This window comes from Oncorhynchus gorbuscha, linkage group LG17, assembly GCF_021184085.1.
Source record: "Oncorhynchus gorbuscha isolate QuinsamMale2020 ecotype Even-year linkage group LG17, OgorEven_v1.0, whole genome shotgun sequence".
Taxonomy (NCBI): Eukaryota; Metazoa; Chordata; class Actinopteri; order Salmoniformes; family Salmonidae; genus Oncorhynchus; species Oncorhynchus gorbuscha.
In genome coordinates this window covers 49168813-49190715 of record NC_060189.1, presented here as the reverse complement: position 1 = coordinate 49190715, position 21903 = coordinate 49168813, and the positions used below count along the sequence as shown (strand labels likewise).

Sequence of the window (21903 nt, the reverse complement as noted above, 5' to 3'; positions counted from 1 at the left end):
CCAATCTTCCTCTGTCCAGCGTCTGTGTTCTTTATCCCACCTTAATCTTTTATTTTTATTGGCCAGTCTGAGATATGGCCTTTTCTTTGCAACTCTTCCTAGAAGGCCAGCATCCCGGAGTCGCCTCTTCACTGTTGACGTTGAGACTGGTGTTTTGTGGGTACTATTTAATGAGGCTGCCTTGTGAGGCGTCTGTTTCTCAAACTAGACACTCTAATGTACTTCTCCTCTTGCTCAGTTGTGCACCGGGGTCTCCCACTCCTCTTTCTATTCTGGTTAGAGCCAGTTTGCGCTGTTCTGTGAAGGGAGTAGTACACAGCGTTGTACGAGATCTTCAGTTTCTTAGCAATTTTTCACATGGAATAGCTTTCATTTCCCAGAACAAGAATAGACTGACGAGTTTCAGAAGAAAGTTCTTTGTTTCTGGACATTTTGAGCCTGTAATCGAACCCACAAATGCTGATGCTCCAGATACTCAACTAGTCTAAAGAAGGCCAGTTTTATTGGGTTTTTAATCTGGACAGTTTTCAGCTGTTTTAACATAATTGGAAAAGGGTTTTCTAATGATCAATTAGCCTTTTAAAATGATACACTTGGATTAGCTAACACAACGTGCCATTGGAACACAGGAGTGATGTCACGTTCGTCATAACGAGGAGACCAAGGTGCAGCGTGATTAGAATACATTCTTCTTTATTTACACGAAGGACACTAAACAAACTAACAAAAAAACAAAACGAACGTGAAGCCATATAAACCGAGTGCTGACAGGCAACTACACATAGACAACAACCCACGAAATACCCAAGGAATATGGCTACCTAAATATGGTCCCCAATGAGATACAACGATAAACAGCTGCCTCTGATTAGGAACCAATCTAGACAACCAAAGACATATAAACACCTAGATATACAACAACCCCTAGACAATACAAAAACTACACAAACCACCCTCGTCACACCCTGACCTAACCAAAATAATAAAGAAAACAAAGATAACTAAGGTCAGGGCGTGTGATGGTTGCTGATAATGGGCCTCTGTACGCCTATGTAGATATTCCATACAAAAATCTGCCATTTCCAGCTACAATAGTCATTTACAACATTAACAATGTCTACACTGTATTTCTGATCAATTTGATGTTATTTTAATGAACCAAAAAAAAGTAATTTTCTTTCAAAAACAAGGACATTTTCTCCGTGACCCCAAACGTTTGATCAGTGGTATATATGCCCAACCACCAACCCCTCATAACAATCTTTCAGTGGGAGACTGCCTGAGGCAATAGCCAGTGAGTAATAGATGTGCACTCAAACACACACACTGGTAACTACTGGTAAGCTCTGCCTTCAATGCTTAGTCCAGATGTCACAAATCTGCCCACGTATTTGGCCTGTTGAGACAGCAGCCTACCAGATGTCCAGTCAGTGTCGTGAGATGGGGGTGTGGAAATGAGAAAAGGCAGGAATAAATGCTTTTGAAAGCTAAGCAAATGGAATGAATCTCACTGCATCAAAGAACAACTGTGTTTGCAGCAAACTCAGAGAGAAATACTCGTGTTTGGTCAAATAAAAACATGTAAAGGCTTGCTTGGAATGTTTGAGGGACAGTTCAGAGGGTGAAACGTTGACAAGGACTTTCCAAACCACTCGTGAACATTCTAGAAGTTGGTTGTGGTCGTCATCAACATCTCACGAGAACTGATCGTCAGCCACATCATCGGGGTCACTGCAAAGGTTAGACTTGGCTACCTCCGGCTGGTTGCCATGGTTCACATTGCTATCTCCGTTAACACGGGTATTGCCATGGCTGCTGGAGACGGCCTTTTTGAAGCTGTGGTGGCGATGGTTGGGAATGATGGTCCTGGTGTTCACGCGGGAGAGGGTGCACATGCTGCCCTGGTGACCGGATTGGTGGCGGGTGGTGGTGTTGCGCAGCTCCAGCTCGTCATAGCTGGATACCCGGATGAACGGGCACCAATAGAATACCCGCTTGAAGCCCGCCCGGAACCTTTATCCAAACCACAACCCAAACAGATATACAATGGGTGCATGGTCAGATATTTGCACATTTGAGGGGTGGCTAATGAATTCTGAAGAAGGTACACTGGTAGTTTTCTCATCTGGTCTTATTTATCTAGCCAGTGGTTGCCTATGTTGTGTTCAGTAGGCACAAAGAAGAAAAAAAATTAAACTGAAAATCTAAATTAGTTATGGGTAAGGCTTATTAACTTCATCGTATGTTTTAGTGCCTACTGAACAGCACTCAGGTGCTAGATCCTACCTGCTGTTGAGGCAGCAGTAGATGATGGGATTGTACATGGTGGAGCTCATGGCCAGCCACAGCACTGACAGGTAGACCTGCTGGATGGACTTCCACCTCATCAGAGCCTTGTTGAGGCCCGTCGCGATGAAGTAGACGTGGTACGGCAGCCAGCAGAGGGTGAAAGTCACCACCACAATGATCATCATCTTCACCACCTGGGAGTTAGGAGTGGGGATAGTAGGAGGATTGGAGGAATAGAGAGACAGGGAAGGAGGGGGAGACAGGGAGGTGGAGAAAGCAATGAGAAAAAGAGAGTAGAGAATAAGAAGAGAGAGAGAGAGGAAAAATAAAGTATATTGTCTTTATTCTGTGTAGCTTTGAGACTCGATCAAAAATCAACAGCTGGTCGGCCACCTCATGCCAGGTTTCACAGAGAGCCTGATTCTGAGATGGACAGAATGTGTGATGCTCAATATATTCTCACAAGCGTGGGCACCATGATTGATTCATCATCAGGTTGGCATTTTCATTCCGTCCTGGAAGCCACAGCAATTTAGGATATACTTTTTTCATCACGACAACCCCTTTCAAAAGAGCCATTCACACAACCTCAAAATAGAATTGCTTCATTTGCACATAAATGGTCAGGACAACCATTGGTGGTCCATACATTGGCGATGGTAGAGCCACAATAGAATTAGGTGCATTCTATAACCTGACAATCTAGAGCCATCACAAAGGAAGCAGCTCACTTCAAAGATCCTGTGAAATTCTTCAACTGATTGTGTCAATTAAAATCCTCCAAGTGCATTTCTAAACTTGAAATCAGATCTGCATTCGCAAAACGTTAGCACTTTGTTGCCTTGTATGGAGGAGTTCTGACAAATTTCATCTAATAGAATTTGACTTTTGTTTCTTTACACCGAATATCAAAGCTCAGACACGCCTGAACCATGCAAACTGCTCTTTGTCCAGTGACAAAGATTTCTGTCCATGTAAAGTTGAAGTCTGAAGTTGACATACACCTTAGCCAAATACATTTAAACACAGTTATTCACAATTCCTGACATTTAATCCTAGTAAAAATTCCCTGTTTTAGGTCCGTTAGGATCACCACTTTATTATAAGAATGTGAAATGTCAGAATAATAGTGCACAGAGTGATTTATTTCAGCTTTTACTTCTTTTATCACATTCCCAGTGGGTCAGAAGTTTACATACACTCAAATAGTATTTGGTAGCATTGCCTTTAAATTGTTTAACTTGGGTTAAAGGTTTCGGGTAGCCTTCCACAAGCTTCCCACAATAAGTTGGGTGAATTTTGGCACATCCCTCCTGACAGAGCTGGTGTAACTGAGTCAGGTTTGTAGGCCTCGTTGCTCGCACACGCTTTTTCAGTTCTGCCCACAAATTGTCTATAGGATTGAGGTCAGGGCTTTGTGATGGCCACTCCAATACCCTGACTTGGTTGTCCTTTAGCCATATGCCACAACTTTGGAAGTATGCTTGGGATCATTGTCCATTTGGAAGACCCATTTGCGACCAAGCTTTAACTGATGTCTTGAGATGTTGCTTCAATATATTCACGTAATTTTCCTTCCCTCATGATGCCATCTATTTTGTGAAGTGCACCAGTCCCTCCTGTAGCAAAGCACCCCTACAACATGATGCTGCCACCCTCGTGATTCACGGTTGGGATGGTGTTCGTCAGCTTGCAAGCCTCCCACTTTTTCCTCCAAACATAACGATGGTCATTATGGCCAAACAGTTCTATTTTTGCTTCATCAGACCAGAAGACATTTCTCTAAAATGGAGGTTTTTGGAGCAATGGATTCTTCCTTGTTGAGCGGCCTTTCAGGTTATGTCGATATAGGATTCGTTTTACTGTGGATATAGGTACTTTTGTACCTGTTTCCTTCAGCACCTTCAGAAGGTCCTTTGATGTTGTTCTGGGATTGATTTGCACTTTTCGCACCATAGTATGTTAATCTCTAGGAGACAGAACGTGTCTCCTTCCTGAGCGGAATGACGGCTGCGTGGTCCCATGGGGTTCATACTTGCAAACTATTGTTTGTACAGATGAACGTGGTACCTTCAGGCATTTGGAAATTGCTCCCAAGGATGAACCAGACTTGTGGAGGTCTACAATTTTTTGTTCTGAGATCTTGGCTGATTTCTGTTGATTTTCCCATGATGTCAAGCAAAGAGGCTCTGAGTTTGAAGGTAGGCCTTGAAATACATCCACAGGTACACCTCCAATTGACTCAAATTATGTCAATTAGCCTATCAGAAGCTTCTAATGCCATGACATAATTATCTATAATTTTCCAAGCTGTTAAAACTTCTTAGGGCTGAGATCCCGTTAACGGGATCGATATGACAACAGCCAGTGAAAGTGCATGGCGCCAAATTCAAAACAACAGAAATCTCATAATTAAAATTCCTCAAACATACAGTAATCTTACATTTACATTTACATTTAAGTCATTTAGCAGACGCTCTTATCCAGAGTGACTTACAAATCTTATACCATTTTAAAGGTAATCTTGTTGTTAATCCCACCACAGTGTCCGATTTCAAATAGGCTTTACAGCGTAAGCACCAGTAACGATTATGTTAGGTCAGAGCAATATCACAGAAAACACAGCCATTTTTCCAGCCAAAAAGTGGAGTCACAAAAATCTGAAATAGAGATAGAATTAATCACTAACCTTTGATGATCTTCATCAGATGACACTCATAGGACTTCATGTTACACAATATGTTTTGTTCGCTAAAGTTCATAATTATGTAAAAAAATCTCAGTATACATTGGCACGTTATGTTCAGTAGTTCCAAAAACATCTGGTGATTTTGCAGAGAGCCACATCAATTTACAGAAATACTCATTATAAATGTTGATGAAAATACAAGTGTTATCCATGGAAATATAGACAAACTTCTCCTTAATGCAACCGCTGTGTCAGATTTAAAAAAAGCTTTCCGGAAAAAGCAAACCATGCAATAATCTGAGTACGGCGCTCAAAGAACCAACAAGCCCAAAAAGATATCCGCCATATTGTTCAGTCAACAGAAGTCAGCAATAACATTATAAATATTCACTTACCTTTGATGATCTTCATCAGAATACACTCCCAGGAATCCCAGTTCCACAATAAATGTTTGATTTGTTCGATAATGTTCATAATTTATGTCCAAATAGCTACTTATGTTAGCGCGCTTGTAAACAAATCAAAACTCAAAGCGCATTCACTAGTTGCAGACGAAATTTCAAAAGGTTACGTTACAGTCCGTAGAAACATGTCAAACGATGTATAGAATCAATCTTTAGGATGTTTTTAACATAAAACTTCAATAATATTCCAACCAGAGAATTATTTTGTCTTCAGAAAAGCAAATGGAACGGGAGCTACCTCTCATGTGAATGCGCGTGACCAGCTCGTGACTGCTGGCAGACCTCTGACTCATTCCCCTCTCATTCGGCCCCACTTCACAGTAAAAGCCTCAAACAAGTTTCTAAAGACGGTTGACATCTATTGGAAGCCTTAGGAAGTGCATGAGAACCAATATCACACTGTGTCTTCAATAGGGGCTGAGTTGAAAATCAACCAACCTCAGATTTCCCACTTCCTGGTTGGATTTTTTTCTCAGGTTTTTGCCTGCCATATGAGTTCTGTTATACTCACAGACATCATTCAAACAGTTTTAGAAACGTCAGTGTTTTCTATCCAAATATACATATATATTTTTAATTTTACTAGGCAAGTCAGTTAAGAACAAATTCTTATTTTCAATGACGGCCTAGGAACAGTGGGTTAACTGCCTGTTCAAGGGCAGAATGACAGATTTTGTACCTTGTCAGCTCAGGGATTTGAACTTGCAACCTTTCAGTTACTAGTCCAATGCTCTAACCACTAGGCTACCCTGCCGCCCCAATATGCATATATTAGCCATAATGCCATAGAGCAATAGTGATTGTGATCTCCAATGAATGGTTAGTCTATCAGTCAAACAGTCTGAGAATCTCCCCAAAGCCTTTCACATAGATTCTATTCTGTCACTTTGCCCTTTAGATTTAACCTACATTCGCTAAACCTTTGAGATTCTCCATTGAGCATGCCTTTAAATCCAGCACTAGACTTAATCTGGGTCTGGGAAACAAAGCACTAACGGGTGGAAAAGTGTTTATATACCAATATGACATTCAACAGATATAGACATCCTAAAGACTTAAATGTAACTACAGTATGTCTCTGGGCTTGGTCATGTTTAACATATGATACACAAAAAATGCTAACATCAGGGATATTTACTTGCATTGGTTTTGGACCGAGAATGCAAAAAAAGTTAGCATTTGGAGATGGTGGCCATACAAACAAAACCAGGATTGCTCTTTTTACCTTGTACATATGCTGCTTACAGGGTAAGGAAACTAATATGTCACTTTGTTATTTGGCTGAACCATCCTTTTAACTCCCAAGTAGAAAATGAATACAAATACAGCAGTACTTCAGCCCCATAAGGTCGGAATTGAATTACCCTTAATGTAGGAGCTCTGAAGTCAATCTCACTTTGGTGGAGAAGACTCACAGCTGGTGTTAAGCCCTTCATCACAGACTAAGGATAGTCATACAGAGAACGACAACAACGGCATCTGACGATGAATGATTTTGTCGTGATTGCGGTCTGTTGGGGCACACACGAACACAACTCCATAAAAGGCAACAACAACAAAAACATTTTACGACAGCTGCTTGGGTTAAACAAGTTAGGCTAAATGAATGAATTAGAAGGTGCTCTTTAGAGGGGTTCATAGTTCATGTTTTCATGTATGAAAACATTCCAAAGCACTCTTCGGATACGAAATCAGCATTTACATTCTTTAGCTTTTCTAAAGTGGTTTCACAGCTTTGACAACGGATCACATTGAAACGCGGGTCAAACTTTATTCAATAACTTCCAACATGAAAAGGATAATCAAGTGATCAATCAAGCTGTCAGTTACCTTGTTTATGAACAATAACAATTAGGATCTTATAATGAAGGATCAACTAGCTCTACCTGCATTATCTTCTGGACGGTTAATAATGTGGCATAAAGCTTATGAAGCGGTGGCATCTCTTTGTATGTACAGTGTGTCTGGGACTCTGGGTCTAATGACGAGCAAACGGTGTCTGGTGGAATTCTCTCCGGAGCTACATAAAGCAGGAGAAAGGGTATCCATGACGCATGACACAGCAGGTCAGCAGGTATTTGACGTGAGAGCACTGGTGGTCTGACCGAAGCCGTCACAGCATGGGTAAATTGAGCTTGGTGGGAACAGATCGCTGACCTCATGAACAATTACTTTTCAACTAACCGCCGAGTAGGACCCGGCGGTGTGACAATGGGTGACATGCAGCCTAATGAACCTCTCCCAGCACTCTTCTAGCTAAGGTTAAAAGAGTTTGACAGGGACGTTAATGGCAAATCCAGCAACAGGCTTATGAAAATGATCCAGACATTTAGCAGGCGCTTTTATCCTAAATGACTTCTAGTCTGTATTTATGGCCCATTCAAACCCACTGGGGTAATTGGAACGGTGTATAAGTGCGAGGTTAACTAACCCTCCATCCACTGCGTTGCTCAAACTAAATCAAATGAAATCAAGTTTATGTGAGATGCATTTCACACAAAAAAACCATTCAACAACAACAAAAACTATAAAACAAACCAGTTCTGAAATAAGAGCAAGTAACAACACCAAACATGTGCTGGTGCCCAGATCAAATGTCAGGCAGGATCACAGGGGTACATCCCTGGTTGAAACTGTAAATTATTATGGTTTCATGGCCTCAGCCATCTGTCCAAAACAAAGAACTAGGTGTGCTGATCCCCCCGTAATCTGAGTGTAATCCTCATGAATAAAACAATAACAACCCTGAAATATAGACTGGGTTTCCTCACAGGGTATCCTTGAATAATCCCATATCCCAATAATTCCCCTATCTAGTAGACGTGTCATATTGGCCACTGCCTTTCTATAATCTGTGCTCCTGTAATGTTAAACCCACATCTGGCCTAATAGATGTTAGTCATACGGGTTCAAATGACCTGAATCCTTATGGATAACTGTGGGGACCAGGGTCCGTATGTATAAAGCATTTCAGAATAGAAGTGCTGATTTATGACCAGTTTTGCTTTTTAGATCACAATGAATGAGGTAACATGGACAGGGGGAACCTGATCCTAGATCAGCACTCCAACTCTGAGACGTTTAAGACATACGGCGCCTGGACTCCAAGCAAAGATGAATGAAGAGATAGACTGTGTCCAGTTAATATAATGCATTTTCATCTCTAAAGAGGAGACGAATCTATGTTGTTTCCCTGCGTAACGTTGGATTACCTGATGGGTAGCCAAATCCAGTGGGAATGTGCCAGTTAAAATGAATGACTGAATCTACTGAATTCAATTGACGCGTTGGTTTACAAATGGAATACACGTGCTTTACCAATTAACCTTATGTGTATAATGGAGTTGTACTTTTGTGTTACCTTCCTCTTGGCTGTGAGCTGGCTGTGGTAGTTGTCTGATGCTTCCCCTGGGATCTCTCCGCCCCACAGCGTCACCCCCACAATGGTGTAGGTGATACCCATCACCACTAGGGGCAGCACATACACCAGCACCGTCACAATGATATGATACCTGTATGCCAGAGAAGAATAGATAGCTGTAAGAGGAAGGAAAAGCAGAGCATTCCTGTGAATGTAATGGAAAACATGTTAATTTAGCGAATTATAGTTAATCTATTTCACATTCATATTCATTAGTCTAGTTTGCTCTCCTCCTTAACTAATCTGCACTGGTTGTGACAGGAGAGCAGATACCTGATAAATAGATAGATTGATCTCGATCTATCTAACTAATCTCATTATCCTGTGTGTAGTAAATTCCCATACTCATACGGACTGACTTTCTTCCTCCAGAAGCAGGACACTTACCACCTTAACTTAACTCACCTGTATGCAATCAATGTGGCAACCTTTAACCTTCAGTTAATTCCAGTTTTTGTTGATACAAACAATTATTCAAGGATGTGTTTATTCAAAGTTCACTGAACAAAAAATATATACTCAACATGCAACAATTTAAAAGATTTTACTGAGTTACAGATCATACAGGGAAATCATTCAATTGAAATAAATAAATTAGGCCCTAATCTATGGATTGCACATGACTGGTAATACAGATATGCTTCTGTTGGTGGCCACAGGTATCTTTTAAAAAAACGGTAGGGGCGTGGATCAGAAAACCAATCAGTATCTGGTGTGATCACCATTTGCCTCATGCAGCGCGACACATGTCCTTCGCATAGAGTTGATCAGGCTGTTGATTGTGGCCTATGGAATGTTTTTCCGCTCCTCTTCAATGGCTTTGAGAAATTGCTGGATATTGGTGGGAACTGGGACACGCTCGTACATGTCAATCCAGAGCATCCCAAACGCTCAATGGGTGACATGTCTGGTGAGTATGCAGGCCATGGAAGAACTGGGAAATGTTCAGCTTCCAGAAATTGTTTACAGATCCTGCTGAAACATGAGGTGATGGCAGCGGATGAATGGCTCGACAATGGGCCTCAGGATCTCATCACGGTATCTCTGTGCATTCAAATTGCCATTGACAAAATGCAATTGTGTTGTGTCCGTAGTTTATGCCTGCCCATACTATAACCCAACCGCCACCATGGGGCACTATGTTCACAACATTGACATCAGCAAACTGCGACGCCACAGTCAGGTCAAGACCCTGGTGAGGATGACGAGCACGCAGATGAGCTTCCCTGAGACGGTTTCTGACAGTTCATGCAGAAATTCTTCAGTTTCATTGGCTGTCCAAGTGGCCGGTCTCAGATGATCCCACAGGTGAAGAAGGCGGATGTGCAGGTCCTGGGCTGGCGTGGTTGCACATGGTCTGCGGTTCTGAGGCCGGTTGGACGTACTGCCAAATTCTCTAAAATGACGTTGGGCATACATACTGCCAAATTCTCTAAAATGATGTTGGGAGGTGGCTTATGGTAGATAAATTAACATTTAATTATCTTGCAACAGCTCTGGTGGACATTCCTGCAGTCAGCATGCCAATTATCGACTCTCTCAAAACTTGACACATCTGTGGCATTGTGCTGTGTGACAAAACTGCACATTTTAGAGTGGCATTTTATTGTCCTCAGCACAAGGTCCACCTGTGTAATGATCATGCTATTTAATCAGCTTATTGAAATGCCACGCCTGTCAGGTGGATGGATTATCTTGGCAAAGTAGAAGTTATGACAAACAGGGATGGCGCCGGAGCGTGCCGGATGGGATGGCGACCAAATTATCAGCTCTTAACCAACCACGCTATTTTGTTTGTTTTTTCGCGTTGTTCGTAACTTGTTTTGTACATAATGTTGCTGCTACCATCTCATATGACCGAAAAGAGCTTCTGCACATCAGAACTACGATTACTCACCTCAGCTTAGATTTAGAGTTTTTCTTCAATGAGTCAGACGGGAGGGATATACTACACACACCCGACCAGGCCCAAATCCCCATCAATCGCTGGAGAAGGAAACTGAGATTTTGCGGAAAAAGATCAGGGTGCCTTGTGAGGATCAGGTGACGAGTGGATAATCTTACCTTGCCTTCCGTCCTGCTAGCTAACATTCAATCGCTGGAAAAACAATGGGACGAACTGAAAGCACGTATATCCTACCAACGGGTCATTAAAACTATAATATCTTATGTTTCACTGAGTCATGGCTGAACGATGACATTAAGAACATACAGCTGGCGGGTTATACACTCTATCGGCAGGATAGAACAGCAGCCTCTGGTAAGACACAGGGCGGGGGCCTATGCATATATGTAAACAACAGCTGGCGCACGATATCTAAGGATGTCTAGGTTTTGCTTGCCTGAGTTAGTGTGGTCTACAGCTTATCATGAGATACTCTATCTACCTAGAGAGTTTTCATCTGTATTTTTCGTAGCTGTCTACATAACACCACAGACCGATGCTGGCACTAAAACCACACTCAGTGAGCTGTATTCCGCCATAAGCAAACAGGAAAATGCTCATCCAGAGGCGGCGCTCCTAGTTACCAGGGACTTTAATGCAAGGAAACTTAAATCAGTTTTACCTAATTTCGATCAGCATGTTAAATGTGCAACCAGAGGGAAAACTTTTTTAGACCACATTTACTCCACACACAGAGACGCGTACAAAGCTCTACCTCGCACTTCCTTTGGCAAATCTGACCATAATTCTATCCTCCTGCTTACAAGCAAAAATTGAAGCAGGAATCACCAGTGACTCGTGTTTATACAAATGTGGTCAGATGAAGCAGATGCTAAACTACAGGACTGTTTTGCTAGCACAGACTGGAATATGTTCCAGGATTCTTCCACATTGAGGAGTACACGATATCAGTCACTGGCTTTATCAATAAGTGCATGGAGGATGTAGTTCCCACAGTGACCGAACATACATAACCCACCCAGAAGCTATGGATTACAGGTTAAGGGCTTGTAAGTAAGCATTTCACTGTTGTATTCGGCGTATGTGACAAATTATTTGATTTGATTTGATTCTTTTTTTTAAATATAAATAAGCGTTTTGTGCATATGGAACATTTATGGGAACTTTTATTTCAGCTCATGAAACATTGGACAAACAGTTTACATGTTGTGTTTATATTTTTGCTCAAAAAAGGTTTGTGCTCCTTTATAGTTGTCACGACTTCTGCCGAAGTTGGTACCTCTCCTTGTTCGGGCGGCGTTCGACGTCACCGGTTTTCTAGTCACCACCGATCCACGTTTCATTTTCCATTTGTTTTCTCTGCATTGTACACACCTGGTTTCCATTCCATAATTATTGTTCCCTATTTAACCCTCTGGTTTCCCCCTTGGTTTTGTGTGTGTTTGTTCATATTACGTTGTCTCGTATATGTGAACTGGTATTTTGTCTCCTTCTTCGAATTTTGTTATGAGTAAAGTTACGGTATTTACTCATCTCTGTGTCCTGCGCCTGACTCCGCCTTACCTGCATCACCTAGACTCTTAACAATAGTGTAGCTTTGATTTGAGCCCATTTGATGTGTTTTTCTATGTGCCATTATTCATAGTATTATTTGTTGGTTTCTAAGTAGGTTTGTTTGTGTATATATTGATTATGTTACTTAGATCATTTTTCATATTGTAGTTACTATTGAGTTTTGAGTATATTTGGATGTATTTGCTTTTGACTAGTGCCTGCATAATTGGCCACGTTAATTGCCTTACAATGCTGTTCCAAGAGAGCTACCCTCCTGTAGGTTTTCAATCAAATTGTAACTAACCTGATTCATTTTATCAACCAACTAATTATTCAAATCAGGTGTGCTAGATTAGGGTTAGAATGAAAATCTACGGAAGGTAGCTCTCCAGGAATTAGGGAAAGAGCCCTGCCTTACATTGACATGTAAGGTGATTCTATTGTTGATTCCTAGAGAGAAGCATACTTATCCTAGCAACATTCTTTAATCTATTAATAAATGGGGAATTAGCCCTTTTGAAGTGTATCTCCACCTCCCAGTGTTCTATTTGATACACCACCACGGTAGCCCAAACCACCAGCAGCAAGGTGAACACCTTATACAGTTTCACTACCAATTAACCCAAAACTGTTTTCAGATCAGTGAAGATGAACAAGAGGAGGTGAGTCAAGGTAGCCACTTTAGACTATTGATATGCACCCGGAGTGTCTCACTCACATGAAGGAGTCATCCGAGGGCCGGGGCCAGGCCACGTAGCATATGGTCCGGCGGGGCAGGATACGGATGGTGGAGTTGAAGCAGAGGGGGAAGGCCAGCACCACGGCCAGCGCCCAGATACACACGATCACCACCTTGGTAGCTGTAGCTGACAGCCGTGGTTTCAGCGGGTGGATGATGGCCATGTACCTGCAGGGATGTCAAATCAAATGAAATCAATCTTTATTTAATAGCACATTTCAGACATGAATGTGACGCAATGTGCTTCACAGGAGAAAAAAAAACATAAATAGAAACAGAAATATTTACTACACAAACAAACATAAAAGTATAAAAAACTAAAGAACAATTCAAACTGAAAGTCTAAAAAAGCACCATTTTTTACCTAGGCAAGTCAGTTAAGAACAAACTCCTATTTTCAATGTCGGCCTAGGAACAGTGGGTTAACTGCCTGTTCAGGGGCAGAACGACAGATTTGTACCTTGTCAGCTCCGGGGTTTGAACTTGCAACCTTCCGGTTACGTGTCCAACGCTCTTACCACTAGGATACCCTGCCGCCCCTTAGGAAAAGCAGACATTTCCAGAGGCTGGGGTAGTAGTAACTAAAGGCTGCCTCTCCATGCCTCTTGGTCCTAGGCTTTGGGATAGTTAAAAGGCCAGTGCCAGAGGACCTGAGGGACCTCCTGGGTACATAACTCAAAAGCATGTCTGACATGTATTGGGGTGCACAATTGTGGATTGATTTAAAAACCAATCGAATCTTAAAATGTTTTCTTAAACGCACAGATAGCCAGCGCAGAGACTTTAAAACATGTGTAATGTGTGCTGTTTGTCTGGCCATGTTGCTGCAGTCTGTATGTTTTGCAGTTGGCCAATGGCTTTCTTGGGTAGACCAGACAGGAGAGCATTACAGTAGTAAAGCCTGCTGTAATAAAAGCATGGATGAGTCTCTCTGTATCAGCCTGAGATAGAAATGGCCGCAACTTGGCAATGTTCCTCAGGTGGTAAAAGCTATTTTGGTCACGTTCCTAATGTGTGATTCGAAATTGAGTTCAGAATCTAAAATGACACCAATGTTTTTTAGCTAGTGTTTTATCTTATTTGACAGTGAATTAAAATATTAATATTAAAATATTAATTAAATATATATAGATTCTGTGTGCATTGGCTCCAATTATAAGTACCTCGGTCTTGTCTTGATTTAGCTGAAGGAAGTTGTGAGCCTTCCAAGTATTTAAATCACTAATACAGTCTAATAATTTATCTGTGGAGCTAAAAATGCTCTGGTGACACAGAAATGTAAAGCTGTGTATTGTTTGTGTAGTTCTGATAACATTACTGAACCCAAAATCGAACCTTGTGAACCTTGTGGAACTCCACATAGGATATGACATTTGACTCTCAACTAGGTCCGAAACCAATTTAGAACTAGAGGGAAGAGACCAACCCACCTCTGCAGTCTGTCCAAAAGGACAACATCATGCAGCACTTAAATCAAAGAGTACATGGAATGAGAGCTGTTCAGCATCTGTGTTGGCTCTAAGATCATTTAACACTTTAACTTTGGCTGTCCCTGTGCTTTAGCAGGCAAGACAACAATATTGGATTTTTTCAAAAATAATTAAGCTGTTTAAAAAAAAAACATTTCTGGAAGTTTGGAGATTGGCCAAAAATTGCTAAGAGCTGGAGAATCTAGATTACATTTCTTCAGAAGGGGTTTCACCCATGGTAGTTGTGAGTGGAGTGGGGAAAGTGCCTGTGAAATAGAGAGTGATTAACCATGTAAAATAACTCCATAGTGCCTTTGCTAGGGCACATACCATCACACTTCTCATCAGGTCTTGCTTTACTGATACCCAGCCTAATGTTTATTATCTTATCTCTGAAATATGCCACAAACTCATCACATTTAGATGTGGAGGAAAGTTCATATAGGTTTATGGGGGTAGGATTTATCCGGCCATCAATGGTCGAGAATAGCACTAGCACTATTGAATTATTCTGATTATTAGTGATAAAGTTTTGAGAAATAAGCCTGTCTAGCGTTTCTAATTGCCTTGTTATATATGCCAAGTTTCTCTCTCAGAATATCATAATGGACCTGCAACTTTGACTTTCTCCACTTCCGCTCTGCGTTTCTGCAATTAATCTTTAGTCTATTTGTTTCCTCACTCATCCAAGGAGCTCTTCATTTGGATGTGGCCTTTTTCAACCTTACTGGAGCATCAACGGTAGCCCTTAATTTGCTATTAAGATAATCAACTAAATCATCACAAGAGGAAGGCAGAATAGGTGATAGTGTATTGTTCATACACTTAATAAAATCTGTAGCAACTTCAGAGCTAAGATAGCGTTTCTTAAAAATGCATTCGGTGTAACCTAGAGTTTGGCCGCAGTTAAGGGTGGGCCCAGTCACATGTTGGATAAAGTTCATAGGGCTCAAAAGATTAATCAATTCAATGGCGTTGGAGTCAGTTTCTTTGTCAACATGAATATTAAAATCGCCCAACACAATGATTTGTATCATAGTTCTCAAGAACAACAGTCAATTGTTCAGAGAAATCAGTCAAAAACAAAAGTGGGGCAGTGCTTAGGTGGCCTAAACAGGGTTATAGCCAGCACTGGTGACTGACATTTAAACAGTATAGCATAATGAAATTACATGTCCTTACAGATGAGAGCATTTGTAAAAATGGAGGCTGCCCCCCCCCAGCTGTAGTCCAGGGGGAGGCTTCAACAAGAGTGGCACTACAGTCTGAAGACTGCCATGTTTCAGTGAAAAAGATGCAATCAACTTTGCGCCCAGTAATGAGTGTGGGCCACTCTGCCCCTGGGGCATCTGCCTCGAGGTAACCAATAGAATAACAACCAAATTATTAACATTACAACCACGTTTTTCTCCAGTCTATCAGAATAGAAGACATGACAATTTGTATGAACTCACTAAAAGTCAAACTCACTACAGCAGGCTTCACGGTCCACCCCTCCTTCACCCGGTCCCAGCGGGATTCAGCTCACACTCCCGAGGGAGTATGATGGGATGGCTGCCGGATGCCAGGGGTTACTACTCCAGCTGGAGCTCTACCTGGCGACCGTCCACCCGGCTCCTTCGGGACGTGAGAGCGTGTCCACCCTCATCTCCTGCCTCTCAGGCAAAGCCCTGGAGTGGGCCAACGCCGTATGGAGTGAGGGAGACTCCATTACGCAGAATTCACTCGCCGCTTTCGGGCAGTTTTCGACCACCCACCTGAGGGTCGAGCGGCAGGTGAATGTCTGTTCCACCTGAGGCAGGGGACGAGGAACGTGCAGGATTTCGCTTTGGACTTCCGGACCATGGCCACCAGCACGGGGTGGAATGACAGGGCCCTGATCGATCACTACCGGTGAAGTCTGCGCAAGGAAGTCCGTCGGGAGTTGCCCTGCCGAGACACCACCCTCACGTTGGACCAGCTGGTGGACCTGTCCATCCGGCTGGACAAACTGCTGGCAACCCGTGGACATCCAGATCGGTGTCCGTCAGTTCCATCCCCCTCATAGGTGCGGGAGGTTCCTCCTCCACCTGTGGACATCGAGGGGGCCCCGTTGTATACTGTTCGAGCCATCCTGGACTCGAGGCGTCGGGCGAGGGGCCTTCAGTACCTCGTGGAGTGGGAGGGTTACTGTCCGGAGGAGAGATGCTAGGTGCCGGTGGAGGACGTCTTGAACCTTTCGTTGCTGCTGGAATTCCACCATCTCCATCCGGATGGCCCTGCGCCTCGTCCTCGAGGTCAGTGTCGGCGCGCTGCTGGAGCCGCGCGTCAAGGGGGGGTACTGTCACGAGTTCCGCCAAAGTTGGTCCCTCTCCTTGTTCGGGCGGCATTCAGCGGTCACCGATCCACTTTTCATTTTCCATTTGTTTTGTCTTTGTCTTACACACCTGGTTTCAATTCCCCAATTACTTGTTCATTATTTAACCCTCTGTTCCCCCATGTTTGTTTGTGAGTAATTGTTTATTGTATTGGGGTCCGTATTTGTGGCTTTGTATTTATACGACGTGTATTGTTATATTATGGAGTAAAATTGCTTTCATTACTCATATCTGCTGTCCTGAGCCTGACTCATCTCACCAGTTAGACACAGACGCATTACAGGACTGGAGCACTACCAGACCCTGTCAGTCAGTCTCTAAAACAGTTCAAGAGGTCGAGAGGTCAGTCAGGGGGTGAAAGCAAAGATGGTGGATAAATGAAGAAAATGATTCAAGACCCATTTACCATTAAAAAACAGTTCCGGTCTACTTAAGGGGTGGCTCTCCCATAGACACCAATGCGATCGCCTCCTGGGTCTGGTCTACTTAGTTCATTGACTGTATATGAACCAGAAAAAAAGGACCCAGTGAGGTGTCTTGCTTCCTCTTCCGTCTCTGGTGAAAGGTTATTAGGTCAAAGTTCAAAGGTCATGGTTGATTGGTATTTTGTTCCTCCATACACTGCTTACTTGAGAGGTTTGACTTTTTAATTTTGAGTTGCGCTTTTGCCCTGACTAAAGTTAACGCATAAAATGTAGTATGCAGGACCCACTGGGCACACACTGGTTGAATCAACGTCATTTCCAAATAATTTCTATGTAATTACGTTGAACCAACGTGGAATAGACATTGAATATACATCTGTACCCAGTGGGAAATGTCTTGTTGTACAACTACATTTTCCCCCGAACGTGAATAAAACAAGCTCCTCTTGACAAAAGCCAGAGGGCAGGTTGAAATACTACAATGTGAAATCAAACAGTAAATAAAAGACCAATCTTCTCTGGAGCAGCCATCATAAGGATAGTGATGTGTGTGTCTGTGTCTGTGCCCAACTTCAGATTGCTTTCAGGTACTCAAAACAAAGGATGCGCCATGTGGAGCTAGTTATGATTGTTTGACTCTTCCCAGTATATCTTTAATTGGATTCAACAGTGCTGTTTGTTTGGTTTTCGGTAAACAAAGATTCCATTTCCCCAGAACTCACTGCTAGACTGTCAGGTTTCATCCTGTCCTTACCTTACCTTACCTTACCTTACCTTACCTTACCTTACCTTACCTTACCTTACCTTACCTTACCTGTCTGTCTGTCTGTCTGTCTGTCTGTCTGTCTGTCTGTCTGTCTGTCTGTCTGTCTGTCTGTCTGTCTGTCTGTCTGTCTGTCCGTCCGTCCGTCCGTCCGTCCGTCCGTCCGTCCGTCCGTCCGTCCGTCCGTCCGTCCGTCCGTCCGTCCGTCCTCCCTCCCTCCCTCCCTCCCCCTCCCTCCCTCCCTCCCTCCCTCCCTCCCTCCCTCCCTCGCTCCCTCCCTCGCTCCCTCCCTCCCTCCCTCGCTCCCTCCCTCCCTCCCTCCCTCCCTCCCTCCCTCCAAGGCCCACAAGTAGTCAGGTCATGCAGGTGCAGATTAACTCCTTTGACTAACTTCAAAGTGAGATGTTGGACTATAGTCTTACTATGCAACACAACTTGTAAAGGTATCGAATTGACCTCCAGACTCCTGGGACCTCATTTATTTATGTTTTGATGTTAAGGCTATAAAACTGTCATAAATAATGCACTGTGCCAAATTATTAGCAGGATATTGTTATTTGAGTGAATTCTGAAAAAGTGGAACACTTTTTGCATTTCTGTCTTCTGTAATCTCTTCAGACATCTATCCAACACATGATACGTTGCTGAAATCCTCAGATGTTTCTGTAGAGGTGTGGGGAGAATGTTTAGACTTTTTAAACCTCTACAGGATCGGTACCCCCCGCCATGGGGGTTAATCTAGCGTAATGTGATTAGCATGAGGTTGTAAGGAGCGTCTGCTAAATGACTTAAATGTAAATGTAAATGTAACATGACCATTCCTGGACATAAACATACAGTTGAAGTCGGAAGTTTACATACACTTAGGTTGGAGTCATTAAAACTCATTTTTCAACCACTCCACAAATCTCTTGTTAACAAACTATAGGTTTGGCAAGTCGGTTAGGACATCTACTTGGTGCATGACACAAGTCATTTTTCCAACAATTGTTTGCAGACAGATCATTTCATTTATAACTGACTGTATCCAGTGTATTCCAGTGGGCCAGAAGTTTACATAAACTAAGTTGACTGTGACTTTAAACAGCTTGGAAAATTCCATTAATAAATCAATTAGGCACATTTGGACAGTCTTATACAGCATTTTGAACAGATATGTTCAATGGTTCATTGGATCAGTCTAAAACTTTGCACATACACTGCGGCCATTTAGTGGGCAGAATCTAAATTGCATCTGGGATGGAACAATACATTATGGACTTTCTCTGGCATTTCAAAGATGATGATACAAAAAAAACAACAACAAAAACATTTTTTTCTTTGTATTATCTTTTACCAGATCTAATGTGTTATATTCTCATACATTCATTTCACATTTCCACAAACTTCAAAGTGTCTCCTTTCAAATGGTATCAATAATATGCATATCCTTACGTCAGGTCCTGAGCTACAGGCGGTTAGATTATGGGTATGTCATTTTAGGAAAACATTTAAAAAAAGGGTCGGATCCTTAAACAAAAAAAACCATGCCTAATCTGCCTATAGCGAGTGGCAAACACTGGCCACACGTTCTGCAAGATTGTCTATTGAACAATTTAAAAGTACATGCTTCCTACATTCCACACTTCTATGCAAAAGACAAATTGTTGTTCAATATTTTGTTTATCAACACATGATTGTGTTTCTATCTCCTGCCTTGGTATAGGCTCTGAGATTAAAATGTATATGTTGTGCTCCTATCGCACAGCCATACTAAAGCCTAACGTTACTGTCATGGGCTACCGGTCTATTTACTTTTGCGCATGGTTGGCTATTAAATGAGCGACGGATAAATGGTAGCCTAATATTTTCTTGTATAGAGGGAATTAACCTGTTATGTCAGAAAAGTAGAGATTTAGTCCTATGTAATTAAAGTAAATATAGGCTATTAGGCGAGATGCTGCTATGTCATCTTCTTACCAAAGCCAAATGCATCTGTTTTATATAGGCCTACGTTTTAATGTTTTTATTAGCCTACCATTAATTATTAGAATTTCATCAAACACCTCCATTTCCCCCAAAATAACAATATTTGTTTCCAATACAGTTGATCAACCAGCATAAGTTCTGAGTATGCATGGTCTTAGATAAGCATAGAGATACACACCTTCCCATCAAGTTCAAAATGGATAAATACAAACTTTTGTAGCAAAACTGGCACAGCAGGGTAAATTAAGTGTGTGCTTGTGTGTGTGCTTGTGTACACACTTGCTTGCTTGTTTGCACGTGTACGCACATGTGCGTGTGTGTATGTGGGGCCGCTTGCTCGCTCGTGTGTGTCTGTGTGTTGGTGCGAGTATAGCTTTCATATAAGCACTCTTGGCACTTAAAGACATTATTTCACTGCAGGTACTCCATTTTAATTATTTAATCAGCACTTCCCTCCATAATGATAGGTTGTCTGCACAGTGGTGCTCAGAAGTATTCTGGCTCTTTTATACACCAACTGAGTAATGACATGCTTGATCAAATCCTCAACAACCTCAATTGTTTTCTCATTTTGTCTGCCTCTCTATTCCTTTTATAGTGCAGTACTTTTGCCCAGCACTCATAGAGATCAAAAGTGGTGAAATCAAATAGGGAAAGGGGTGCCATTTGGGATGCACATTGTGTTGCCGGATCTTTATTGGTTAGATTAGTGCATTAAAAGCTACATTCTTACATTCTCATTTTGACAGAATGTAAGGAGAGGGTTGGTTTCCCGTGTGTGTGTGTGTGTGTGTGTGTGTGTGTGTGTGTGTGTGTGTGTGTGTGTGTGTGTGTGTGTGTGTGTGTGTGTGTGTGTGTGTGTGTGTGTGTGTGTGTGTGTGTGTGTGTGTGTGTGTGTGTGTGTGTGTGTGTGTGTGTGTGTGTGTGTGTGTGTGTGTGTGTGTTAATAACCTGTATGCATACATAGCATGCATAACAGGCTACTATGATGATGTATGAAAATTATGGCATCTGAGCAACATCAGGGTACCTTTTTATACCGTTAGGCCTACCTTTTTCTTATTTAATTTAAGGGGGTTGATTATAGAATCTGTACATTAGGCTATTATTCATGAAACCGGCCTAGTATTAAATAATTAATAATAAATTGTCACATTTAATATGTAACAAAATGTTAGAGATTGAAGTTGATGTCTCCAGAGCTCACCTGTCGACTGCGATTGCGCACATTGAATAGATGCTTGAAAACACTGCTGTGACAGGGAAAAAGTTGTGGAACTTGCAGTATGATTCTCCAAAGTACCAATTGCCGTGAGCAGCGTATATGAAATTAATCAAGGTGTTGAACGCGGCCATTAAGGCGTCAGAGAAAGCCAAGTTGAGTAAAAAGTAGTTTGTCACGGTTCGCATCCTCTTGTGCGCTAATACGATCCAAATCACTATCAGGTTCCCAAAAACCGCTACCGCGAGCACAAGGCTGTACGCGACCGACCATAGCACGATGCGCCAAGCCGGTTGTACGAACTGATTTGTAAAGGTCCTAGTTGTGTTTGATCCGTTGTTTGCCGCAGCCATTCCTCTAGTCTCCCTGCCGAGATTTACTTGGATTCAGTGCCTGGAGGTGGCATCAGTTGTATTGGCACACAACTCCGCAGCGCACCAAGACGCGCAAATGCTCTGCTCAATATGGTCACGTTGTCCCTCTTCATTTATGTTGCTGTTCCCGTCAATACAGGGCCAACGCGTTTGGGAGACAGTCGTAACAAAATGTCCAGTGACAACTCCAATAAATAATTGACACTTGAGGAGCGCGGAACTTCTGACCCACAGGATAGGCTACTACTTAAATAGGCGACCGA

At 42.3% G+C, this 21903-nt stretch overlaps 1 protein-coding gene across 1 annotated transcript; it reads right to left on the bottom strand.

The window, feature by feature from the left end:
* Positions 1–1162: 1162 nt before the first annotated feature.
* Positions 1163–21625, bottom strand: LOC124002087 (neuromedin-K receptor-like). Its single transcript, XM_046309351.1, has 5 exons — positions 21252–21625; positions 13042–13230; positions 8804–8954; positions 2287–2483; positions 1163–2013 (listed from the first exon to the last, which is right to left on the bottom strand). Exons 1-5 carry the CDS (start codon positions 21617–21619, stop codon positions 1695–1697), a joined length of 1224 nt encoding a protein of 407 aa, XP_046165307.1. The 5' UTR covers positions 21620–21625; the 3' UTR covers positions 1163–1694.
* Positions 21626–21903: the final 278 nt, after the last annotated feature.

Bases quoted from the DNA above. Each gene is read 5' to 3' on its own strand.
- LOC124002087 (XM_046309351.1), bottom strand. From the start codon at position 21,619: ATGGCTGCGGCAAACAACGGATCAAACACAACTAGGACCTTTACAAAT. The intron at 8,955-13,041 runs GTGAGTGAGACA...TCTGGCATACAG, and splicing joins CCCTCGGATGACTCCTTCAT to GTATCATATCATTGTGACGG. The intron at 2,484-8,803 runs GTAACACAAAAG...CCTAACTCCCAG, and splicing joins AGCTCACAGCCAAGAGGAAG to GTGGTGAAGATGATGATCAT.